Source organism: Ahaetulla prasina, chromosome 2 (assembly GCF_028640845.1).
Source record: "Ahaetulla prasina isolate Xishuangbanna chromosome 2, ASM2864084v1, whole genome shotgun sequence".
Taxonomy (NCBI): Eukaryota; Metazoa; Chordata; class Lepidosauria; order Squamata; family Colubridae; genus Ahaetulla; species Ahaetulla prasina.
The window spans coordinates 143,998,315-144,021,335 of NC_080540.1; the positions used below are offsets into that span (position 1 = coordinate 143,998,315).

The 23,021-nt window shown below is 39.0% G+C and overlaps 3 protein-coding genes across 26 annotated transcripts in view; 1 reads left to right on the forward strand and 2 right to left on the reverse strand.

Annotated features, from left to right (window-relative positions):
- Positions 1–818, reverse strand: part of ARSG (arylsulfatase G) — a 157,195-nt gene extending 156,377 nt beyond the window's left edge. For 12 of the 16 annotated variants that reach the window (XM_058170409.1, XM_058170399.1, XM_058170402.1 and 9 more), the window contains exon 1: positions 725–817. The gene's annotated coding sequence lies outside the window, so the exon portion shown is untranslated. Of the gene's footprint in view, positions 1–170; positions 190–564 lie in introns of those variants that run through there. The other 4 variants (XM_058170394.1, XM_058170396.1, XM_058170397.1 and 1 more) reach the window with 4 other exon arrangements.
- Positions 819–1,496: 678 nt separating this feature from the next.
- Positions 1,497–17,312, reverse strand: AMZ2 (archaelysin family metallopeptidase 2). 6 transcript variants are annotated; one of them, XM_058170416.1, is made up of 8 exons: positions 17,222–17,251; positions 16,101–16,174; positions 11,625–11,907; positions 10,799–10,972; positions 9,460–9,588; positions 6,813–6,976; positions 4,672–4,848; positions 1,497–3,747 (listed from the first exon to the last, which is right to left on the reverse strand). In XM_058170416.1, exons 3-8 carry the CDS (start codon positions 11,905–11,907, stop codon positions 3,601–3,603), a joined length of 1,074 nt encoding a protein of 357 aa, XP_058026399.1. In that variant the 5' UTR covers positions 16,101–16,174; positions 17,222–17,251; the 3' UTR covers positions 1,497–3,600. The 6 variants fall into 6 exon arrangements, with proteins under 6 accessions (XP_058026399.1, XP_058026397.1, XP_058026400.1 ...); XM_058170414.1 differs by lacking the exon at positions 17,222–17,251 and adding an exon at positions 16,960–17,134; XM_058170417.1 differs by lacking the exon at positions 17,222–17,251 and adding an exon at positions 16,960–17,134 and having other exon boundaries at positions 10,850–10,972; positions 16,022–16,174.
- A 121-nt stretch (positions 17,313–17,433) lies between these two features.
- On the forward strand, positions 17,434–22,227 carry LOC131189903 (uncharacterized). 4 transcript variants are annotated; one of them, XR_009153155.1, is made up of 3 exons: positions 17,434–18,544; positions 19,914–21,197; positions 21,646–22,227. XR_009153155.1 is itself a non-coding variant. In XM_058166526.1 (3 exons), the coding sequence occupies exons 2-3, from the start codon at positions 19,934–19,936 to the stop codon at positions 22,191–22,193; spliced, it is 618 nt and encodes a 205-aa protein (XP_058022509.1). In that variant the 5' UTR covers positions 17,434–18,544; positions 19,914–19,933; the 3' UTR covers positions 22,194–22,227. The 4 variants fall into 4 exon arrangements, 2 of the variants coding, with proteins under 2 accessions (XP_058022509.1, XP_058022507.1); XR_009153156.1 differs by having other exon boundaries at positions 17,434–17,794; XM_058166526.1 differs by having other exon boundaries at positions 19,914–20,003.
- Positions 22,228–23,021: the final 794 nt, after the last annotated feature.

A 23,021-nucleotide genomic window follows, 5' to 3' on the forward strand; every position in this document is an offset into this window, starting at 1 on the left:
GAGCCCGATGACCCGTTTGAAAAGCGCCTAAATCCGGGAAAAGGGTCAGAGCAGAGCAGCAATTGCAAGATTAGGCGAGCCGCCCCGCCCCACGCTCCCCCTCCAAACTTTGGGCGTGGGGCAAGGCTGCCAAGCGGGGCGGGGAAGAGCGGAGCGGGGAGGGGGCTCACCGAGCGAGGCCTTCCCTACCAGCCTCCGCAGAGAGCGCAGCATGGAAAATTCCACCGTCCCTCGCCGGAAGCGCCACATCGGGCCTGGCCGCCGCCGATGATTCCCAGTTCCAGCTCAATCATGGATTTCATCCGCCCCTTAGGAGTAAGCGACCTTTCCGCCCGACATCGGGCTGCAGGTGTCCTTCATGCACCGGCTAACTTTAGCTAAAAGGACCCCGATGCAACTGCACCGCATCCGCCGGAGCCGCAACTGAAACTCCTGCAGCCTCGTTTGCCCGGGAAGGGCGGGGGGGACGTACAAAAGATAGTTCTCCGACTCTCCCTGTCCGCCTCCCACCCCAAACTAGAGACCCAGTTGCAAGATTTCTGCAGCTGCGGCCAATGGACTCACTTTTCCCAGCTTGCTGTGGTCCTCGCCCTCCTTTGAAATTGATCTCCCCCCAATCAATCATCTCAGCTCAGTCAAAGCCCAAAGTTACACCCGTGTTAAACAAAAATAAATAAATAAATATATCGGGTAATCGTACGGCAAAGGTGGTTTGTGCACTCACACGTCCGCGCCGCTCACGCGCCCCACCGCTGCTGGCCACCAGGTTCCCCCGATTCAACGCAAGCCAGGCTTTGCGCCTCCCTTTTGCTTGGGCCTGAACCAATCAGGAGGCGCCGAGCCGATTCCGCCCGAAGGAGCCGAAGAGTGGAACTTCGGAATCCCGTCCCTCCGCGCAAAACCCCAAATACCTTTTTGAGGCGATCGCTAAGTGGTCCCCGCTCCCCCGCTCGGGGAGAGGACGAGTTGGTGACAGGTGTTCCCACAGGAAGGCAGAGTTTCTCCCTCCTGCTTTTGGGTTTTGAGTTCTAGAGCAGGGCTCACCAACCTTTCGAACTTCAGGGACCACAAAATTCATAATTTTAAATCCTGTGGACCACTAATATGATTTTTGAAAAAAGAAAAATAGTATTTAGTGCAATATGAAAAATGCAAATAATTTTTCTGTGGACCATCAAAATTTTCTCACAGTGGTCACGAGTTAGTGACCACTGTTCTAGAAAGTGCTGCAGCTTTACATCAATTCTTCCACCCAGACCAAGTTCATTTCCACTTCCCCTCAAATCTCTTGCCTGCCACGGCTCAGTATAAGGGAGGACAAAGTGCCTCGGGTTCCTTTTTTCATCAAGCAGCTTAAGCTGCCTAACCAGGGGGAAGAAAAGTCTGACATACCTAAGTGATTACTGTAAAGCCAGAAACATCCTTGTGTCAGACACTGAATACTTTTTTCTGTTCCAATTTTATTCCAAGTTTGGCCATCCTAGATGCTGCAGAAATCCACCTTGCAAGGGAGACGTTGATCCCACTGAACTCATTCTCCATAGTTCACAGCAAATCATCACCCTCCACAAAACTGCAGAGGAAGAGATGGGGAATAGTGGCAAAAGCCTTTAAAATGTTCATGTTGAAAAATCCAGATTTTTCTTGGCTGGGAGAAACAATGTGAATGCTTGATAAATACAATTGCCCTATCATAATCTAATAAAATATACTTGGACTTCATAAAGTAGCAAAATATCAAACCACTACCCTAATGAACTGGGACTGAGGCAAAGGTAGTGAGTGTTTCTTTAATAACTCACAATGACTATATTCACCTCAGATTAACACATAAAAAAAATGAACTATATAAAATGTAATGCAAAAGACAATGCAAGTGTGACTGCAGCAAACTAATATGAAACAAAGATGAAAGTTTCTCATTTTGTTTTGTGTCTGAACATTAACCAAAAATGTCAACAAAAAAGACAGATAATTTCAACAACATTGAAAGATCTTTATTTTTTTTTTTCTAAAATAAGACTCCTGTATACATATTCACTAAATATTAATATAATATAATAAATAAAATAAAATCTGGGTAACATGATCAATATGCCTTTTGTCTGTCTGGTGAAATTCTCATCAGAAGTTAATATTCCTGCAAAATTTCATGTGTGGAAAGAAATTATTTCTGTATCCTTTCAAAATTAAAGGTGCTGTCATGTCAAATATTAATTACTGGGAAATCAGAAAGCATCCTGGAAGAAGTCAGTGCCTGTCCAACTAAAATTAACTTTGAAAATTATACACACTGGGAAATCTGTTCTACCTAGCTAGGAAGAGGAGAAAAATATGCTTAAACATTAATTAGGCAAGGAAATATGCTAATTGGATTTAGATTTAAGATGAAAACACTATTGCGCCATATATCAGTAATCCAAACCAAGGAAATTAGTAGATTTTTACTCCTAAATCTTAATAGATTTCCCATTAAAAATGTTCCAGACCTTATAAAGAGGGATACACACTTTAATCAAATTAATCCGACATTAAAAAACATCCTTGTGCTTGTGTAGTTCGCCTCTTTCTCCTTTGTTCTTTCCCAGAGGTCATTGCTCAATGTTATCCAGAGGACCATCAATTCTCCAAATTATTTCCTTTTTCAATTCTGAAGAAACAGCAGCATTTTTATTTATGAACTGTAAAATATGTAGGTTCTTTAGCTGTTAGGAATGCGTTAAAAACTGAGCTTTTGCAGACAGCCTCTGCAGAGATGATATTTATGGATTTTAGTATACCATCCTTAATATTTTTTATTTTTTGTTTATTTTCATGTTATTTAATGTCAGAGTTTTTAATTGTAATTTTAAAGGTACTGTGGATATTTTATTTACGATCTGCTTGTAGTCACTCTCCAGGTATACTGGTCCTATGGAGTTGATTGGGGCAGTTTCGTCTGGATATCTGGGCTGAATTTGACCCATTACCCCTGATGAAATGGACGGGGTCTATACTGTGAGAGAAATTAACTGACTTCAGGAGCACAAGTATTGGAGGCTCTGATCAATTTCATGCCCCACAAGCTTTTCTGTGCCAATTTTAAATTCTGATGTGCATGAAGGGTTTATTGATATGCACAATTCATTTGCTTCCATTCCACTTCTTGTTCGATGCAAATAAGAAGGATTTGTCATTCATCATGGAATGCAAACATGACCATTTGCTGAACAGGCAGAGAAAATGCTCCTTTTAAGTTGCTGTTTTTTGCTCCAAAGTCATGTAAGCAGGTATTTTACAGACAGAAACAGGGCTCGATTTGTCAATCAATATTGTGGACGAAACAACTAATTCAGATGCCTGACAGCAGTTCCATGGACTGCAGCACAGCTTAATTCTTTCAATATAAGAAATAATGTGTTATTAGACTGTGTTAGACATTTCAGGAAAAAGAGTAACTTAATAGAGACAAAAGAAAATATGCAGAACAAACAGCTTAGATATTTACCGTAAGGTGTTTTTTTTAGCTTTTAACTTAAAATATATTTAATTCATCACCATATTTTAACAGTGATTATACTATTATAATAAGAGCATTCCCTTTGAACCTGCAGAGCAAACCTATTTCTGGAGAACGTCTAAGCATTTCATAAGCATCTCATAACTTTCTGTAAATGATTCCACCGGCTTTGGCAATCCTCCTCTAGCTTCACTGCTGTGCCCTTCTTCTGTTCCGTTAGTTTTATCCTCTATCCATCTCTGCAGCGCCTAAAAGAATTAGAAACTTTATTCAAAATGGGCACGCACAGTAAGAAAACAGAAAATACAGGCTAGCTATTTAGTATCAAATCAAATTTCTACATTGAGGTCTTCTTTTTCACACTGTATTGCTGATCAATTTTCTTCAGAGACACATTTCATTTTCTTAATGTCATAAAGAAAACAATGGAACAAGCCATACGTGGTAAACCAATCCTGTACATATAAATGGTTGAGTGTGGCAGATCTATGGATTAATTTTTCAAAAATTCTTGGCTTTTTTATAAGTCCACACTACCCAGCAATAACTTTCCTGTTATTCTGCTAAACTGAGCTTTTGACTTGAATCCCTAACTCTGCCTTGAACCTCATTGTTACTATCAACAGCACAGAATGGACACTGGTATCCAGTGAAGCAATGTAATGGAATCCCTTGTAATGGATTTCTCATTTCTGCCAAAGCTGGAAAGAGCATCATTTAAAGCAGTTCTCACACTGTTAAAGGATACAAGCAGTGGTGAAATGTAAAATTTGTTACTAGCGGTTCTGTGGGGGAGCTTGGGGGGGTAATGTGACTGGCTGGGCGTGGTCAACTTTTTTTTTAAGCATTTTTTCTACAATCTCTTCAGCCGAAGAGGTTGTAGAAAAAATGCTTTTAAAAGGCTGATGATCCCAGCTGAGCCACGTGATCATCAGAGGCTTTTTTTTTACTTTTAAAAATGTTTTTTCAGCCAAAGAAAAAATGCTTTTAAAAATAAAAATAAAAAAAACCTGATGATTGCACAGCTCAGCTGAGCATGGGGAGTGGGGGGCAAGGATTTTTGCTATCAGTTCTCCGAACCACCCGCCACCATCGCTACTCGATGGGGCGATCCGGTGCGAACCGGAAGCATTTCACCCCTGGATACAAGGCTCCATCCTGAAGTGACATACCTTGTATCTTTCCAGAATGCTGAACCCAAGAACAGATTGCAGCTTGCGCAAGCAAATAGGACAAAGGTCTAATGGACGTCTATCTGATTCCTCCAGATGATTAGATCCCTGCATAACACATTGTAACCACTGACAGTGATGGAGCCCAAAGATGTGTCCAATCTCGTGAGTCAAAGTCTGAAACACAGATATAGCCAAATCACATAAGCCAACTTAAATATAAATATAAATATATTTATATATTTAGGTCTTTGGATATTCAGGTTTTCTCCCGCGTAAAATTGGAAGTGTCTTGGAAGTGTCTTATATATTTATATCCTTATGATTTATATCGATATATTGACCATCAATTGTGTTGTAAGTGTTGTACCTTGATGAACGTATCTTTTCTTTTATGTACACTGAGAGCATATGCACCAAGACAAATTCCTTGTGTGTCCAATCACACTTGGCCAATAAAAAATTCTATTCTATTCTATTCCATTAAAACCACAACAGTTGTGCTGAATAAGAGCTTAATAGTCCCTATAGCACAGTTAGCTAGTTTTCAAATCAAGAGTATACACTTTCATTGCAGAATGTGGAATAACGTAGATGGCAAAATCATTTTATAGTGGGAAAAACGATGACTGAATTCTTGCTCTGCCACAGAATATAAATGGAAGAGTTTTACTTAAACCAGCCTTCTCATTATGTTTGATTAATAATGTCTACTGATAATGAATTTGAATAATTGTAGTTGCAATCCAGGGCATTTGAATCACAAGAGATTTTTTTGAGAAAAGGTAGAATTGGCCAGTGCAACAGACTGGTGTTGGATTACAATTGGAGACAGCCAGATACAAGGCCAACTTAAACCACAGAAATGTGCTGGATGACCTTGGATCAGGCACTCTCACCCCAAACTCATACTTTGCTATCTGAACACCTAGAGAAAAGGCAAATGATAAATTTAACAAACAAATCAAATAAAAATAATTTAGCCCTTTTAATTTACCTTTCGACTTTTCAGTCAATATAAATATTAACCAATCCATTTTAATTGTTTAGCAAAACAATATTTAATTCAGTATAATTGTACTTATATTATTCTATGAAAATCACAATAAAAATAGTGACTCAAAACAGATCTCAAGCTTTAACTTCTAAGTTTCCTCTAATCCACAAGCCAATGATCTCCTTGTACAACAAAGGGTCCTCACATTTCTGCATGATTTCAATCTAACATCCAAATGATCACATGAATTAATTTAATATTTTTGGTCTAGATTAATAATAACAAAATGATCATCGAAGGAAATATTTTATTTCCTGAAAGAAGGGAGTTGTGGTATTCACATCACATGCTTATCCTGTGGTAGGAATTATTTTTGGTTTTGTGTGACACATTAACATATAAATAAACAAGCTGAATCCTCACAACCAGTTAGGCTAAAATGTGGTTGACTAGGTTTGTGATGCCAGCCTAATCAGCTGCTTTCTCCTCACCATGTACTTATAACATCTTGTGGCATCTAATAATCATTCTGCTAAAACAGTAGCTAAAAAATAGGATTTATAATGCTGCAATCATGGTGAGTGATCCTAGAAGACACTATAAATCACTAATGAGGGAATGGCCAATATCCATTTCAAGTCATTTCATTTCTAAAGATGACAAAATAACTTACTTTTAATTATATTATGATTATTTAGCGCATGGCATATATTAACTATAAAACTGCAGGAATAAAGGAATCAGATTCCTTGCAATGTAAATCTGAGGAAATCTTCTCAAGAGATTTCCATGTAGCTTAAGAAAAATAAACCTCGGGGCTATTACACTTCCAATCCAGTCAAGCTTCCTAGGCTCTAAGCCAGGGTTTCCCAACTGTGGCAATTTCAAAATGTGTGGACCGCAACTCCCAGCAAGCTGACTGTGGGATTCTGGGAGTGGAAGTCCTCAGATCTTAAAATTGCTGAGGTTGGAACACACACTAAGCGCACAACCCACATGTTAACATTTTTTAATAGGCTACTGTTCCTTTAATAAAAAGAGCTGAAGTTGCTTTAGAACTAAGCAAGAAGTGAGGATATTAAAACAGAAATTTAGTTTTCATATAATATAAATCAATATAACTGTAGTAATTTGAAACACTTACTTTGCAGGATCTCAGAAGTAATTGACTTGTGATCTCAGGTGTATAGTAACCATCAAACACAGAATAGTCATCTACTGGAAGCTTTTTTGTTGTTTTCAACCTGCCCTTGTAGTTTGCACTGTAGAAGTCGCTGTCATATCTGGCAAAGCTGAAGATCCCCACCCCTTACACAGCAAAGGGGAATTCAAATTAAAGGTGTACCAACAGGAGACTGCTGCATTAACCATACATACATATACGTATCCAAAAGAATGTTTCTAGTACAGAAACCACGCAGTCCAATTCAAAGCCCCGACCGTTGTCTCAAACTGTTAACTTTTAAAATGACAGGAGGAAGAAATTATTAAATAAAATAAATCATATTCTATATTTACTTCAGGACTAGTTATTTTAATTACATTTAAATTCAATGTAATCTTCGAAGTAACCACATTTTACTGCCTAGCCCTTGGCATGATGCCAAAGCTAAGCATTCTCCTTGGCTTGGAAAAAGATCAAATATTTAAATGGGGGGGGGTGTCTTTGTTTCAGAGCAACAATCTCTTTGTGCCTTGAAGTAAAGGTGTTTTCTCTTTCACCCCACCTCGACCAATTCAGCTGCAAAACAGTCTACTTAGCATCTGAGTTTAGAAAGGGCAGAAAAGTCCTCCAAAGCACTCCTGCACTGGAGCTTAGCACAACTCATTTGGAAAGGAAGATCAGAAGAAATGGGAGGAGAGAAATGGAGCCCAAGTAAAGACCAAAAGCATCTTAATGACATCTCATGTATTGAGTTAACTGCCTCCTCTACACAATTGAAAAAAGGACTGGGACATGAGAAGTCCTTGGTGCTGTCTGAGGTTGGTTGTTTCCTTCTAGACATATCATTACCCAAACTAGGTCACAACATCAGTGCACATCAAGAGATTGGACAATTATTTGTCTGAAATGGTGTAGGGCAGGGGTGTCAAACTGGTGGCCTGTGGGCTGGATGCATCACACACAGGCCACACCCACCCCAGCTCCGCGAATGGGGAAAACATGACAAAACGTCTTGTGACAGCAATGTGACGCGGCGAGTTTGACACCCGTGTAGGATTTTCCTGCTTGAGAGGGGGGCTGGACTAGAAGACCTCTAAAGTCCCTTCCAACTCCGTTATTCTGAAACAACCAAGCTCAGAGAGCACCAAGACCCCCTCATTTCAACTCTGAGCTACAAATATTCTCCTCTATCGGTAATGGAATATTACAAGACAACTTTACCACAACTCCCATTTGTACGAATAACCATTTCAGAGAAGAATGTGTCTTTTGTCATGAAAGTGATGCTTTGAGAAAGTATAATTCTCCAATAGTTTCATGTTTCATTCCAAAATATTTTGTTTGTAAACATATAAATCAAGATATCCAATGTATGACCATCAATAAAAATGCTTTGCTTCTTGATGACAAATTAAAGACTCCTAGGCTTTACTATAAAAAGGCTTCAAATGTACTACCATTGCCCTCTATTGGTCAATGACAGTACAACACAATTCATGACCAACAATTTGAAAACAGTAACATTTTTCTCTCCACCACAGACTATATATTATTCTGATAGCCTTTATATAGTCCTTCCTGCAAATCACTGAGAACCAGGACCTGGACACTATTTAGTAATCAAACTGCAAAGGTCCATGAGTTCAAGTTCCTGAACTCCACAGAATAACCTCTGGGTTTTAAGTATCTCCAGCAATTTGCAACAAAAATTCAAGCCAAACCCAATCCTTAAATATTCCTCAAGACAGAATGGTACTCATTAGGGTACCTGTCAGTTTTTACATGTGAATAGAATGTTTCTACACTGCAACGATTGTGGAAGATGATTCATATAATCAGAGCTATATTAGAACTCAATGCACTCTTTCAGCATTCTGAGGTTGGGATTGCACTAATGTGTAATAAATAAATTTTGTACTTTAGCTTTGTGAATCCTGTAAAGGTCAATTAATTACATGAACCTTGGGCTTGCCACTAAAAGATTTATTTTTCTATGTGGAAGATCTTTTCCCAAGATGCTGGGCACTGGAATCAGGCCAATCACACAAGAATGAAGTGTGATACCTGCATTTTCAAAATTCTTTCCATCTTACTAAAAATAATTTCTGGCAAACTATAAAACTGTGGCTATACCAATGTGCAATCAAGAAAACTCCACGAAGCCAGCAGAAAACAAAACTGACTGTAGTTGTTATTTTTACTTTTTAGTAGTGACATACATTATTTGCAATACAATGCACTCTGATGTGGCCTGAAGTTACAAAAGCAGTATCCTGTTTCTACTGTTTCTACCCACTCCCCTAACATTGATAAATGAAGAATGCAAGGATATTGTTATGTTCACTCAGGGTACACTAAACTGCATCTGAGTTAAAGGGAATCAGTTGGTGATGCCTAAAACAGCAGGCTAGGACTCCTGCAGAGTTGGCTTCTACTGAAAACCTGCAGATCTAGTTTTCTTACAGTGCAAAAACCCCGTTCTTTTGCACTTTTAGTAATGTCACAATAATTCTCAAGTAATTTTCTGTTTATATTCAGAGATAATTCTATTTCATATGAACTATGAAAAGATGACTGGCCATATTGTAAGTCATCCTGAGAACTTCAAAGGAAGCCAACCACCTACCTTCGGTTAAGGAGGCTTGTCCAAAGACAAAATTCCAAGAGTCCTTGGGGTAAAGATCTATCACGGTTATTCCCACAATGCAAAAAGCATCCTTTGGCTTTTTTTTCTTTAGGTAGCTCAAGAGATACCCTGTATGAAAAACAGGTATCAGTGTCTCTCCACAGAAGGCAGTAATTGCATAATCAAGTACTGCAGCCATAACAGTAATCCTGAAATAAGAGAGATATTAAGATGACCTCTCTAAGTTACATACCATATAAGCAAGTGGGGGGGGGGAGAGATAAGGACTATGAATTTAAACCTAATAATTTTTAATTTAGTTCCTTTAAAATGAATGTGAAATTTGTAGTTAAAACAAATCTGAGCATGCTCCATTTGTTTTATGATGGAGTATTTATTTACCATGTATGTACAAAAACACCAGCAAAAGGAAGAATTTCAACAACATAAATGTTGTATTCATCAGATTTTGGTTTCAACCCTCAGTATCCTTAAATTAAAAGAATTAGGTAAGATCTCTGCTTCTGGCCAGGAGGAATAGATATCTCTACTCACAGAAAAACAAATACACTGACTTCCAGGGTAGCTTAATAAACCTCATCATAGAATAGGCTGTAGCTCAGCATATCAATACAAAGCAAAGAAGAGCACAATACGGACACAGAAGGTAGGCCTTAATAACAACTCTAACCTATGATAGGTCAAGTTCATCCTTCATCGAGCATCATCTTTTTCGACTTTTGATAAGTCACTCAAAAATGTCAGCCTTTTTTACTTGCCCAAAATAATATTACAAATGTATGTATTTATATTTATATTTATTTATTAAGTTTATATGCTGCCCAACTCACCAATAAGGTGACTCTGAGCACCTGAATACACCTGAAATTTACAATCCATTTGACAAAATTGATCAAAACCACAAGAATGAACTACCGTATATACTCGAGTATAAGCCGAGTTTTTCAGCATGTTTTTTGTGCTGAAAAACGTCCCCTCGGCTTATACTCGAGTATATACGGCTTATACTCGAGTTTTTTTTTTTCTTCTTTTTTTCACATTATACCGGATGGCGCAAACTTGGCGGGCTTTTGCATTAGCGCGGGGAAGCCCTGCCGGTGCAGTGAGAGGGCGGGGCGGGGGAGCCGCCAGCCTTCTCGGCTGAGGGAGGGAGGGTTTCCCCGACCGGTAGCTGCCTCATTTCCCACCCTCGGCTTATACTCGAGTCCCCAGTTTACCCCAGTTTTTTTGGGGTAAAATTGGGGACCTCGGCTTATACTCGGATCGGCTTATATTCGAGTATATACGGTAATCTAGCAGTTTTGTCTATTCCTCGTACCTGCATGGATCTGCAGATTGTGTGTGTATTCATTGATTCGAAAAGCACAACCTGTGTGTGAAACTGGCGTTGGGTCCAGGATTCTTACAGTCAGGCCGTAGTAAAATGCTTCACAGTAATCTCTCAGCCATTTTAAGTAGACATCTGTGCTAACTTTGGCATCTCCAAAAGAACCTAGGTCCAGAAAACATTAATTTATAGCAGTTTTTTCCTTCCACTATTTATAGGCAAAACTATATAATACAACAGCAAAATGTTAACTTTACTTTGTAATTGTCTTACTATACAATTCTGAGTAGGAACAATTATCTTATTTTAAAAGACAAGAGAAAACATCAAATAACATTTAGTGAACAAAAATAGCAATGCTATATAAAGAGCAGATATCAGTATCTAGGGAAATAAAGGACCTAGGCTTTAATTACATGTCCACTTGGTTATATATTTTATTACTCAAAATAGGTTCTTCTAAATTTAAGCATGCACTGAATTGGGCTTTATGTTTTATTATCTTAATGTTCATTAGATACAGTATAAATATGATCTCCTACATGTTGTGATATGAAGAGTCAGACTGCCTTAGCAACCTTCTCAAGTAGAAGATAAAAACTCATCCATTGCTATTTCTTGTTGCCCACATTCTGGAATTGTAGAAATATGTAGGATTCTTTAGTTCATTCTATCAGTTCAGAGAAAATTATCCTGAAAAACTGCCCCAATAATAACCAGGTTTGGATGACAATTATGCAAGTGGAAAGCTGCCTTTTTAATTAATGGCTATTTAATGGCTCAATCAATACTTTCATAGCTGATTCTTTAATATTACCAATAGGCTGGATGTAAATCTGTCTCTTCTGTGGGGTTGGCAAATTTCTGCCAGGGTCATAATAAAACTGTGAAAAATCCTGGGTGGGTTCTGGATGTGAGGAGATCCAGTCTGATTCGGATTCCAGAGTTATAGGTTTAAAAAGAACACTGTCTGGTTGAAATGCTTCATTCAGCAAATGCTTCTCCTTAGGATCAAACTTCTCATAAAGCTTCAAAAGCTGTCTATCCTTGGAGAGAAGAGCTGTTTTCAATGCCTCCTCAGAATGCCTAATTACCTTCATCTAATAACAAGAAACAAAGATGAATACTGGTTATGAAATCTGGCTCTGTACATTATTGTACATTAATGTACATTATTTTAAACAGTTCCTCTTTGCCATCAGTTAAGTCTTGCAAATTCTTCTGATTCTTATTGCAAGCAGATAAGTAACAAGTCAAGCCCTGGACATGCAACATAGCTTAGTGCTTATTCAGCAAGGATCATGTCCTACCCATGCAACAATCAACTTCTCCATTCTCTTCCTATTTCTGTACCAACTATTTATTTCATAACCAACTTCTGCTTTCCGACATGATCACCATGGGAAAGATTTGCTGCAAGCTGTCCTCAGTCTAGTTCCTGAATTAGTTCACGGATCACAACTTTAAAAAAAATCCAGTACATGCAATGTTGCTTTGACGTTTATTGTCGACTAGTATCCAGATGATTCTCATATAAGGCATGATTCATAACAACTTTAATCTCTGTGGTACATATAATTTATTGTATTATTTAATTGAGTCCATAATTCAGTGGATCCAACATTTTCCTCTCAATTATGCTCATCCGGAACATCTGCAAACATTAAACTGTAGAAAGGATTATTAGAGCAATTTTCCATTTTCTATCATTAGTAGACAGATCATGTATTTTTCATTTTAAAATGATGTGGTTACATTGTGAAGTGACTGTTATGGAGACTCTTTTATTCTTTTTAAGATTGTGTTCTGCCATCTTTTGCTCAACCCACATCTCAAAGTACAATATTTAGTTATTAGATTTTATCCCATCTTTCATACAAGAATTCAAGATGGCATATGTCGAACTCGGTCTTCCTACTTTCCCCCAGATCAATTTGGTAAGTTACCGTGCTGGGCTGAGGGGCGGGGCAGGGAATGGCCTAGTCATCTAGTGATAACAATAATTTCAACCTAGATTTCCCTGGTGCCAGTCCACTATGACGTATGTGTAGCATACGCATTAGATGGAATTGATGAGATCCTCAAAAAGGGAGAGAATGAAGGCATCTAAAACTAGAAACAAGTTATCCTTCCTTTCTTTAGTCTCATCTCATACATTAATTTTTTTGGTTTACTATTTTTCCTACATATCATTTCTTATTCCGAAAGAGGATATCATGATGAATATGGATGCATTTACTGCATTTATATACTATTAAGTCTTGAAAATAACATGTTTCCACTTTTCACTGCACATCAATGACACCCACAAACGATTTTCAACAGGCTGGGAAAGCTAAAATAATTGTTTTATTTGTCCAATGCTTGATAATCTCCAATGTAAGTCTTTCTTTCTAAAAATAACACATAGATCTACCATATTCCAAACCATATTTCAAAATTCTATGTTTTTTAAAGTCCTCTTGGTTTCAAAAATGATCTGTGATGTAGTAAAAATTTGTGAGGAGATTGCTTTTCTTATGGACAAATCTAATTTCATATTCTGTGCAGAGATCTGGGAAGCAAATTAGATCCTTCGAATTTAACTAAGAAAGCATAATTTAAGGAAACCTGTTCTTCAGCTAAATTTTCAGAACCTGTTTCAAAATGTATTCTTCTACAAAGTATTTCCAAAAATGTTTTAAGTTTTGAAGGAGTAACAATTTTTTTAGTAACTTCCTTTATCAATAATTCTACAAATAATTCTATAATTTTTGCAATCCATGTATACTGGATGGCAGGCAGAATTATAATCTTTAATTAGCTGTTTTTCCTACACAACCATAAACACATTCTTGCATACTATAATTTATTGGGAGCAGGTCTCATGTTTGTACATTCATATGTTTGCATATTCGTAATAGTGAGTTTTTACATTCATTTTCTGAAATTTCACTGGATTCTGGGAAAATTTGAAGGCTTAATTGGATAACCCAGCAGCCTTTAAACTTTACTGAATTTGTATTTTGGAGTTCCAGAAAGCAAAGTAGCAAGTCATTTATTAAAACTCGTTTTAGCACATTCCTCTGAATTAGGGTAGTATGTCTCAATTCCATTATAAGCAACTCATTCTTTAAGAGGGGGAATTTGAAGATGCAGTTTAATATTAGCCCCCATTTTCCACCAACAGCCTCTTCCATTTGCACTGTCTCCTGATACAATATGGTGCTCCCAAAGCACTTCCCCAATCCTCAGATGCAATTTATGGATGACAGGGCATCGCAAAAGAGTTCAGCAAATAACGGCACCTCTACCTGGAGTCTGATTTCAGGTTAACACCTGGACACATCCAGGCAATTATTCTGGCAACACAGCGAAAATGATTTGACAATGCCATATTGAAGGATTTTGTTGTTCCTTTTCAGTTTCTCAATCTGGTCCACACTCCTGCAGTAGGCTGGGATTTCTCATGACAGGAAGGGTAACTAGTTCTGATCTGGCTTATTATTATTATTTTATTTACACAAAATGATAGTATACACAGCAAACGAGGTAACTATGCTGGATTTCATATCACAGATCACTAGTCGAACACTTCCCAAGCATTTAGGACTGCGTAATGTATCGGCGAATTATGCGAGCAGATCCCAGTAAGGTGACCTTCTGCAGCTGACCAATGGTGATCTTGTCAGCACCAATTGCTTTTAAGTGCTTGCCTAGGTCTTTAGGCACAGCTCCCAGTGTGTCGAGTACCACTGGAACCACCTGCACTGGTTTATTCCAGAGTCTCTGCAATTCGATTCTCAAATCTTGATATCTGGTGACTTTTTCAAGTTGTTTCTCATCAATTCTGCTGTCACCAGGTATAGCAATGTCGACTATCCACACCTTTTTCTTTTCCACAATCATGATATCCGGGGTATTGTGTTCCAAAACTTTATCAGTCTGTATAATAACAACAACAACAACAACCCACGTAGTGATGTTGACAGGCTATATTTGCCCAGAAGGGTAGGCGGCAGAGGACTTTTGCAAGTGAAGCAGACAGCTGAAGAAGAGAAACATGCTCTGGCAGATTATGCGAAAGACAGTGTTGAACCAGCTTTGATGGAGGTCAACAAGAGGAAGCTGCTAAAAGTACGGCAAACCAAGTATCAATATAGGAAAACAGCGATGCAAGCTCGAGCTGACACCTGGTATAACAAAGCACTGCATGGACAGTTCCTTGAAAAGATCCAAGGAAAAGATAAGGAAAAGACCTGATTATGGCTGACCAACAGAACATTGAAGAAAGAAACAGAAGGCCTAATTCTTGTGGCCCAAGAGCCATTAGAACAAATGTAATCAAAGCCAGAATAGAAAAATCTGCTGTTGATCTCAAATGCAGACTCTGCAAAGAAGCAGATGAAATCATTGATCACATACTGAGCTGTTGTAAGACAATAGCTCAGACCGACTACAAACAACGTCACAACACAGTCGCTCAGATGGTCCACTGGAACTTGTGTCACAACTACCATCTGCCTGTAGCAAAGAACTGGTGGGATCATAAGCCTGAAAAAGTGATTGAAAATGAGCATGCAAAATTACTGTGAGATTTCCGAATACAGACTGATAAAGTTTTGGAACACAATACCCCAGATATCACGATTGTGGAAAAGTAAAAAGTGTGGATAGTCGACATTGCTATACCTGGTGACAGCAGAATTGATGAGAAACAACTTGAAAAAGTCACCAGATATCAAGATTTGAGAATCGAATTGCAGAGACTCTGGCATAAATCAGTGCAGGTAGTTCCAGTGGTACTCGGCACACTGGGAGCTGTGCCTAAAGACCTAGGCAAGCACTTAAAAGCAATTGGCATTGACAAGATCACCATTGGTCAGTTGCAGAAGGCCACCTTACTGGGATCTGCTCACATAATTCGCCGATACATCACGCAGTCCTAAATGCTTGGGAAGTGTTCAAGTAGTGATCTGTGATACGAAATCCAGCATAGTTATCTCGTTTGCTGTGTATACTGTCATTTTGTGTAAATAAAATAATAATAGTTATATTTTATATATATATATATATATATATATATATATATATATATATATATATATATATATATATAAAATATTATATATTAATTATATATTTATTATTATTATTTTCCTGAAATCATCTCATGTTTACCTAGGTAACTACCACTTAAGACAGGCAAGCCTTCCACTGTCCCCATTTACTCACGTCTGACTTAAATCCCCATGTTACACACATATATTGGTCAAGTTCTGTAGTGATTTAACGTAGAAGCAACATAACATACTGCGAGGGGAACAACGTGATCCTCAGCTTAAGCTCGCATCCCAGAAGAAGAAGAAAAAGAGAGCCAATTTTATTCTGAAATAAAATAAAAAGTGCACATTCAAAGTGATAATAAAGCTAAAGATGTCTACTGTGTATAAAGAGAATTTGTATAAGATGTTTTACAGATTGCCGGAATGTTCAAGAATGTGTGAAAATGAAAAATGTTGGAAATGTCATCAGACACCTGGTTGATATTACCATATGAGGTGGACTTGCATGGAAGCTAAAAGATACTGGTCTAAAATCCACACTTGGTTGGAAAAAATGATAAAAAAGTATATAGACTTTAAACCAAAAGTTTTTTTATTGGGGATAATACCAGAAACTTACAATAGAGAATTGAGATATTTGATTGTGAATGTAGTAACAGCAGCTAGGATTGTATTTGCTAAGAATTGGAAAAGTGAGAAATTACCATTGCAAGATGAAATTATTAAGAAAATAATGGAATGTGCAGAAATGAGTAAATTGACATTTGAAATTAGAGAACAGGGAGATGAACAATATTATAAGGTATGGGACTTATTTTACCAATGGATAGAAGGAAAAATATGCTAAAAAAGATTTGAGAGAGGTTTTTATAAGGAATGAATTTTTGAATGATACAATTGATTTATGATGATGGAATAAATGATGTAATAAGATAAAATATTAATTTAGAATGATTTATATGAAATGAGAGAATAAAATACTATAGTCAATTAAAAGATGAACTGATTAAAATATTTGGACATATATTAGATTGACAAAATGTAAGAATAGATAAACTAATGATATGTATATGTTGAAATTGCACAAAAGATTTGTAATCAACCTACCGACACACTGTATTTGATTGAAGATGTTTTTATGTTTGCTTGTGTTAAAAAATAAAAAAAAACTTTCCAAAAAAAAAAGCTAAAGTTGTTTTAGTATTATAGTTATTATTCTAGTTAAATGGCGGCCCAATCAGACCAACCCCCGCCTGCCGCAGCTGATTCTGACTGATCTCCATCTTCCTGGAAGCAGACGCTGCCCCGCCTCGCCCCCTCCCCCCCTCCCCACCGTTGACACCACCCAAACTGCACGCGCCGCACTCACTGCACGGGGCTGCCGTTGTTGTTGCTGCGGCCGCCGCTGATAACCGCCCTACGCACGCAGGCACGCATCGGCCGACCGCTTCCAGGTCTCCGTTGCTAGGCTACCGGTCCCGCCCTCTCCTCCCCCCCCTCCCCGCCACAGTCTCAACGGAAGCAGGTCGTTTGGCGCCTCGAGAGCGGAGGGCGGGGCTGGAAAAGAGGCGGGCTGGGAGGCAGAGTGAGACGCGCGCCTTCTCGAGGGGTTTCTCTCGTAAAGTTCGTACTTCCACGTCGTCAGACCCCCGTGCCGAAGGCGCACGCGGGCTCGCCTCAGGGGAGGGGCTGCCCACGCGGGTCGAGCTGTGCGTGCGCGCGTGTGTGTGGAACTTGGTCGTCCGCTCCTTGTGCCGTTGGAGGCGAAGGAACCGGGCGGGCTGGGAGTTTTAACGTGCCCGTTTTTGTGTTGCTTTTGCTGCCACTGTGAAATTGGACGTGTCGCTGGAGAGCTGCGGCATTCCCGCCGAAATATTTGCGGTCCGCAGCAGAGCGTTGATGGCCTGCTCTGCTGGCATTTGCCATGCTCGCTGAAGGTTTAGTAAGTTAACCCAGTTTTATAGATTTTCACGACGCGGAGCAATAAACTAATCCTGGAAGCTGGGTGTGCCCAGTGGGTTTTTTAAAAAAACAAAACTACTACTACATGGGCCGCTTGAATCCAAAAAATAACATGAAACCAATAAGCTGCAATGAAGAACGCTGTGGAAATGTAGCCAGCATCTCTGAAGGAATGAATAGTGTTTCGACATTACACTCCCCCCCCCAAGCAGCAGCAATAGGCAGCCGTATCCCGCCAAAAGTTTGTGGGAGTCAGCTGCAGACTTTAGTGTAAATAGCTCTGTAAACGTCCCAAAGGTGCTTTTTTCAAAAGGTGACCTAGATCAGGGGTCTGCAAACTTGGCTCTTTTAAGACTTGTGGACTTCAACTCCCAGAGCAAAGCTGGCTGAGGAACTCTGGGAGTTGAAGTCCACCAGTCAAAAGAGCCAAGATTGCTGGCCCCTAACCTAGATGATTGAGAATCTCCATAGACAGCCCTGTAAACGAAAACTTCACTGCGAACAACCTCTCCCCCACCAGGTAGTTGGGATTCAGGGAAGCCTTTATACAGAATGCACATGAATGCTTCGGTATGTACACACACAGGCAGGGATGTTTCTCCCCTGATGCCAAAGTGTAACGTCTGAATTGTTGAAACTGCTTATGCAGTGAACCGTGGAAGGCAGGAATGGGACTGGGCTCTGACTGCCAAAATTATTTTGGTCAGACTGCACACAATAGTAAACAATGGTGAGTTTCTAAACAGTATGCTGAGCTTAACTGTGGCTTGCTACTTTGTGGCTCGGTCTGTTGTGTAAACTAAATTACTGGTTTTGGTTCTGTAAATCAACCTAAACATTGTGATTAGTATTAGCGCACGTACAAGTAACCCTCAATTTATGACCATTTGTTTAGTGACTGGTTACAGCAGCACTGAAAAAAGTGACTTAAAATCATTTTTCACACTTATGACCATTGCAGCCCCCCTATGGTTGTGAGTGGGAGGACTAGCCCTACTTAGTGAAGAATGGATGTTCCTGAAGAGCTGACCAGTACAGCTGACAATAGCGTAATATATTACATTGGGCAGCTAAGGATTTTTTTAATTAATTTTATTAATTTTCTATTTGTTACATTGCTTAGTGCTTAATAAACATCGTGTTGCCTGGGTGTACAATTTTCGTAACAATACAAATGCCATTTTTACTCTCCCTCCTTTTTTTCCAACCATTGGTAGAATAAATTCCACGTTTGATAATATTCTGTGTGTTCTTTAATTTTCAATGTAAGTCTGTCTATTTCTGCACAGTCTAATATCGTCTTAATTATCTCTTCATCTTGGGGTGTTGCTTCATTTTTCCAATATTGTGCAAAAATAATACTTGCTGCTGGAGGATCCTGAACAGAGCTGACCATTACATTAGGCAGCTAAGGTTTTGATATGATTGATACAAACAAACTTAGCTTCAAAGCAGCATAGCAAATTGATTAGAATTTTAAGGGAATATAATGAGGGCTCTTTTACTACAATTGATACCAATGACATATAATTTCAATGATATTTTGATTGCCAAATCTGGGAATAACTGTCCCAGTTTAGTTTGTGTACAGTACACAAACTAAACATTCATATTCATTAGAACATTAGCTTTTGGAAACAGAAATGAATGTATTAATATATGCTAATTAGATGCAGCCACATAAGTATGGAACAAAGTCCTTTGAAATTGTTACAGCATTCAGCAGTTCTTATGTTTGGTTTTGTATATTGTTGTTTTGTAATACTGATCCTGCCAGACTTTTACACCAATCATCTGTTGGAATATTACAAAACCACAAAATATGTACTTCATATTTGTTTTTGGTCAGACAAAGCCATCTAAAAGTTTGTAAGAATGTATCAGCAATGTTCATAATATAACTGTAGTTATATGAATGGTATAATAATCTTATAACTTTATAATTAGATATTTTATTTATATTTATACTTCATAATTAATTTCATATATTATACTTCATAATTAAAATTGTGAATTTATAATGTTTTACTTTTTTGCATTTTTACTTGCTGTTAATATTTCTTACTTGAGGGTTTCATGATTGTTACTTGTCTCTATAGGTATTTTAATATACAGTACCATGGATGTTTTAAATGTTTTGCTCTACTATATACCATATAAGCCACCAAAGGTTGACAGATATATAACAGGTGAGTGCATATTATTTCTAACAGCAGAAAAAATATCAAATTAAATCAGTTTGTAATATTGCAAGCAATATATTCAGTATTCTTAGAATGCATAGTTAAACAAGTCTCTTCATTAAAAAAATGTTTCTTGTGATATACACCCAGAAAAGGAAAGCAAAAGATTTTATGTTCACATTAAACAATGATATTTTAAATTGAGTTTGCTGAGTTACTACAATGTGATACATAGGGATAAAAAACAAAACCTCCATTCTAGGAGCTACTTAAACAGCTGATATACAGGTAGTCCTTATGATCACAATTGAGCCCAAGATTCCTGTTGCTAAGTATTTGTTAAGTGAATTTCCTTGCCACAGTTAGGTGAAAAACTGCAGGTTTGTTGAGTGAATCTGGCTTCCCCATTGACTTTGCTTATCAGATGGTCGCAAAAGGGGATCACATGACCCCGGGAACATGGCAACCATCATAAATATGAATCAGTTCCCAAGTGTCTGAAATTTGGATCACATAAGCATGGGAATGGTGTAAAGATCATAAATATGAAAAACGGTCATAAGTCACTTTTTTCAGTGCTGTTGTAACTTTGAATGGTCACTAAGTGAACTGTTGTAAGTTGAGGACTACCTGTACAACAATACCTTTCCTGAACGGCTCAGTTTTTAAGCAAGACTGACATTAAGAGTAAATGAAGATATCTTAGTTGCTTTAGCCTAGGAAAAGTGGCAAGAAAAGCAGCTTCTCTTATTTACAATTCTGTAGAGATTGATGCCCAATTATTCGTTAACATGAAAGAAAATATTAAGGGAAAGAGGAATACGTTGTTCTGCTTTTGTTTGGCTACTAAATTGTGTTATTCATTTAAGTATCTTGTAAGTAATGAATACTATTGTATTTGCATTATTTGCATTGATTTGAAAATTTAAGTATCTTTAGATATAAGCAGTTGGATAAAAAAATAATGCAAACAAATTTAATGCCAGTAAGTTTTAAAAGTAAAAAAAAAATGGTGGATTTTTCTGTTGGCTAGACATAGGCCTTCAAATAAGCTTGCTTTAGTCGTTTTGGCTGGAATTGGAGATTTTTCCATTTGTTGTGTCATTGTGCAATCTCAAAGTTACTTTTAAAGAGAAAGTAAAGAGAAGAGAAGGAAAACAAGAAACAAGAAATTTTGCTCAACACAGGCAAGCCTTCTAGGTAGGTAGAAATAACAAGATCAATCACATATATGGCTTTGCATAAAAGATCAAAATCTCTTTCCTAATATAGTCTGTTCATACTGTGCTCAAATTCTTTTTTTAGGACAAGATAATACACTTGAAAATTTTTAACTTGATTCTTAAATCAGTTTACATAAAAATGTGGTTTGCTTCTTGTGGATTACCATATTGTATGAACCTGAACAACAGTTGTTTATTCATGTCTTAGTTTGTGAATCAGGGCATTCTCTGGTGCGTTGCTTAGAGAGTCCAAGCAGTGGGTTTAATCTCATCTGATTGGCCAGAGACTGAATTAAATTTGCATAAACACTCCTCCATCCAACCTTGGAGCCCCAGTTCCTTAACTCAGTCAGGCCAAGAGAGACTTTATTCTTACAGCTCCACTGCCTGGACTTTCTAATAGCTATTTTGTTTTCCTTTCCAAGGAGCATCTGTCCAACATTCGCACGACTGTACAACAGGTCAGATCCGTCCACGTGTCCCCTTGTTGCTTCTATCTCAACTATTGGGAAAAATGATACCTTGCATAGCCATTGTCCCTTGGGCAAGACTTCACTCTCGTCCCCTCCAGTGGCTTCTTTTACCCAGCCAAAGGACAGGCCTCAGCAGCTCCACCAAGCGGATCAGGATAAATCCAACGGTTCACAAGTCCCTGGAATGGTGGACATCAGCAGCCATAGAGAAGGGGAGTTCCTTCAGGGAACATGTTGTGACCCAGGTTCCTGGACCCGGACTCCTGGACTCGGATGATTCAGAAAGTGAGGGAGAAGACCTGGCCAGCCCTGCTTCTCTTGAGCCCTTTCCCTCCCTGGCACCCACTCAAAGGGATGGGGAGGGGCCGGCACAGCCTGATTCCATGGAGCCTCCTTCTGATTTGGCAACGCCCCAAGAACAGTTTTGGAGCGATGCAAGGTCACGTAGACGTAATCGCCGTGCGCAGCAGCGGAAGAGTTGGGACAAAGCCAAGTCATAATTGTCATGCAGTGACATCTGCAGAGACTATAAATAGGAGGCGGGACTTCCTGGTTTTTTGTCTTGGACAAAGTAATGAGTTGGCGCGAGCTAATGAATTGGCGCGAGCTAACTATTTCAATGGAGGGAAGAATATATTCGTGAGTAATTCTGGCCTTATCTATAATTTCCTCGTTATCTCCAGAAACTTGGCAGGCCCGTGGGTAGACGTGGCCAGGACATGTATCTATGTAAATAAAAGGAAAAAAGGAAGGCCTCTGACGGACTCTTTGCTGGGAGTATTGGGGGAAGGGAAACAGAACATTTTGTCCAAGACCTGACTAAAACATCTTCCACCAAAGATGGACCAGCAGCAGGTACAGCAGCAGTTAGAGCAGCTACAAGCGGCTAATCAACAGCTCCAGCAGCAAGTGGCTCACTTGGCAGGCCAACTTGCTGCCAGGAATGTGCCTGCAGCCCCCCCCCATCCTCCCACTCCTCCTCCTCGCCTCAAGTGCCGGATAACCGTGCCGGATAAGTTTTCTGGGCAGCCTGAGATGTTCCCGACCTTCTTGGGACAGTGCCAGCTCTACATGGCTATGAGGCCAGAGGATTTCCCAGACGACCGGGCTAAGGTGGCCTTCGTGATTAACCTTCTTTCCGGCTCGGCTGCTCGATGGGCCACGCCCTCTTGCTCCAGGACAGCCCCTGCTGGCGGACCAACAGCGTTTTGGCAGCACCTCGCACCATGTATGAGGACCCGTTCAATGCTGACGGCAACCAGGCGCCTTAAGGAACTCCGTCAAGGAAACGCCCCTGCAGGAGTACATCGCGAATTTCGTCTTTTGTG

Bases quoted from the DNA above. Each gene is read 5' to 3' on its own strand.
- AMZ2 (XM_058170412.1), bottom strand. From the start codon at position 16,051: ATGTGTGTAACATGGGGATTTAAGTCAGAC. The intron at 10,973-11,624 runs GTAATATTAAAG...TTCTGGACCTAG, and splicing joins GATTTACATCCAGCCTATTG to GTTCTTTTGGAGATGCCAAA. The intron at 3,748-4,671 runs GTATGTCACTTC...TAATTCTTTTAG, and splicing joins GCATTCTGGAAAGATACAAG to GCGCTGCAGAGATGGATAGA.
- LOC131189903 (XM_058166526.1), top strand. From the start codon at position 19,934: ATGGATGTTTTAAATGTTTTGCTCTACTATATACCATATAAGCCACCA. The intron at 20,004-21,645 runs GTGAGTGCATAT...TTCCTTTCCAAG, and splicing joins GGTTGACAGATATATAACAG to GAGCATCTGTCCAACATTCG.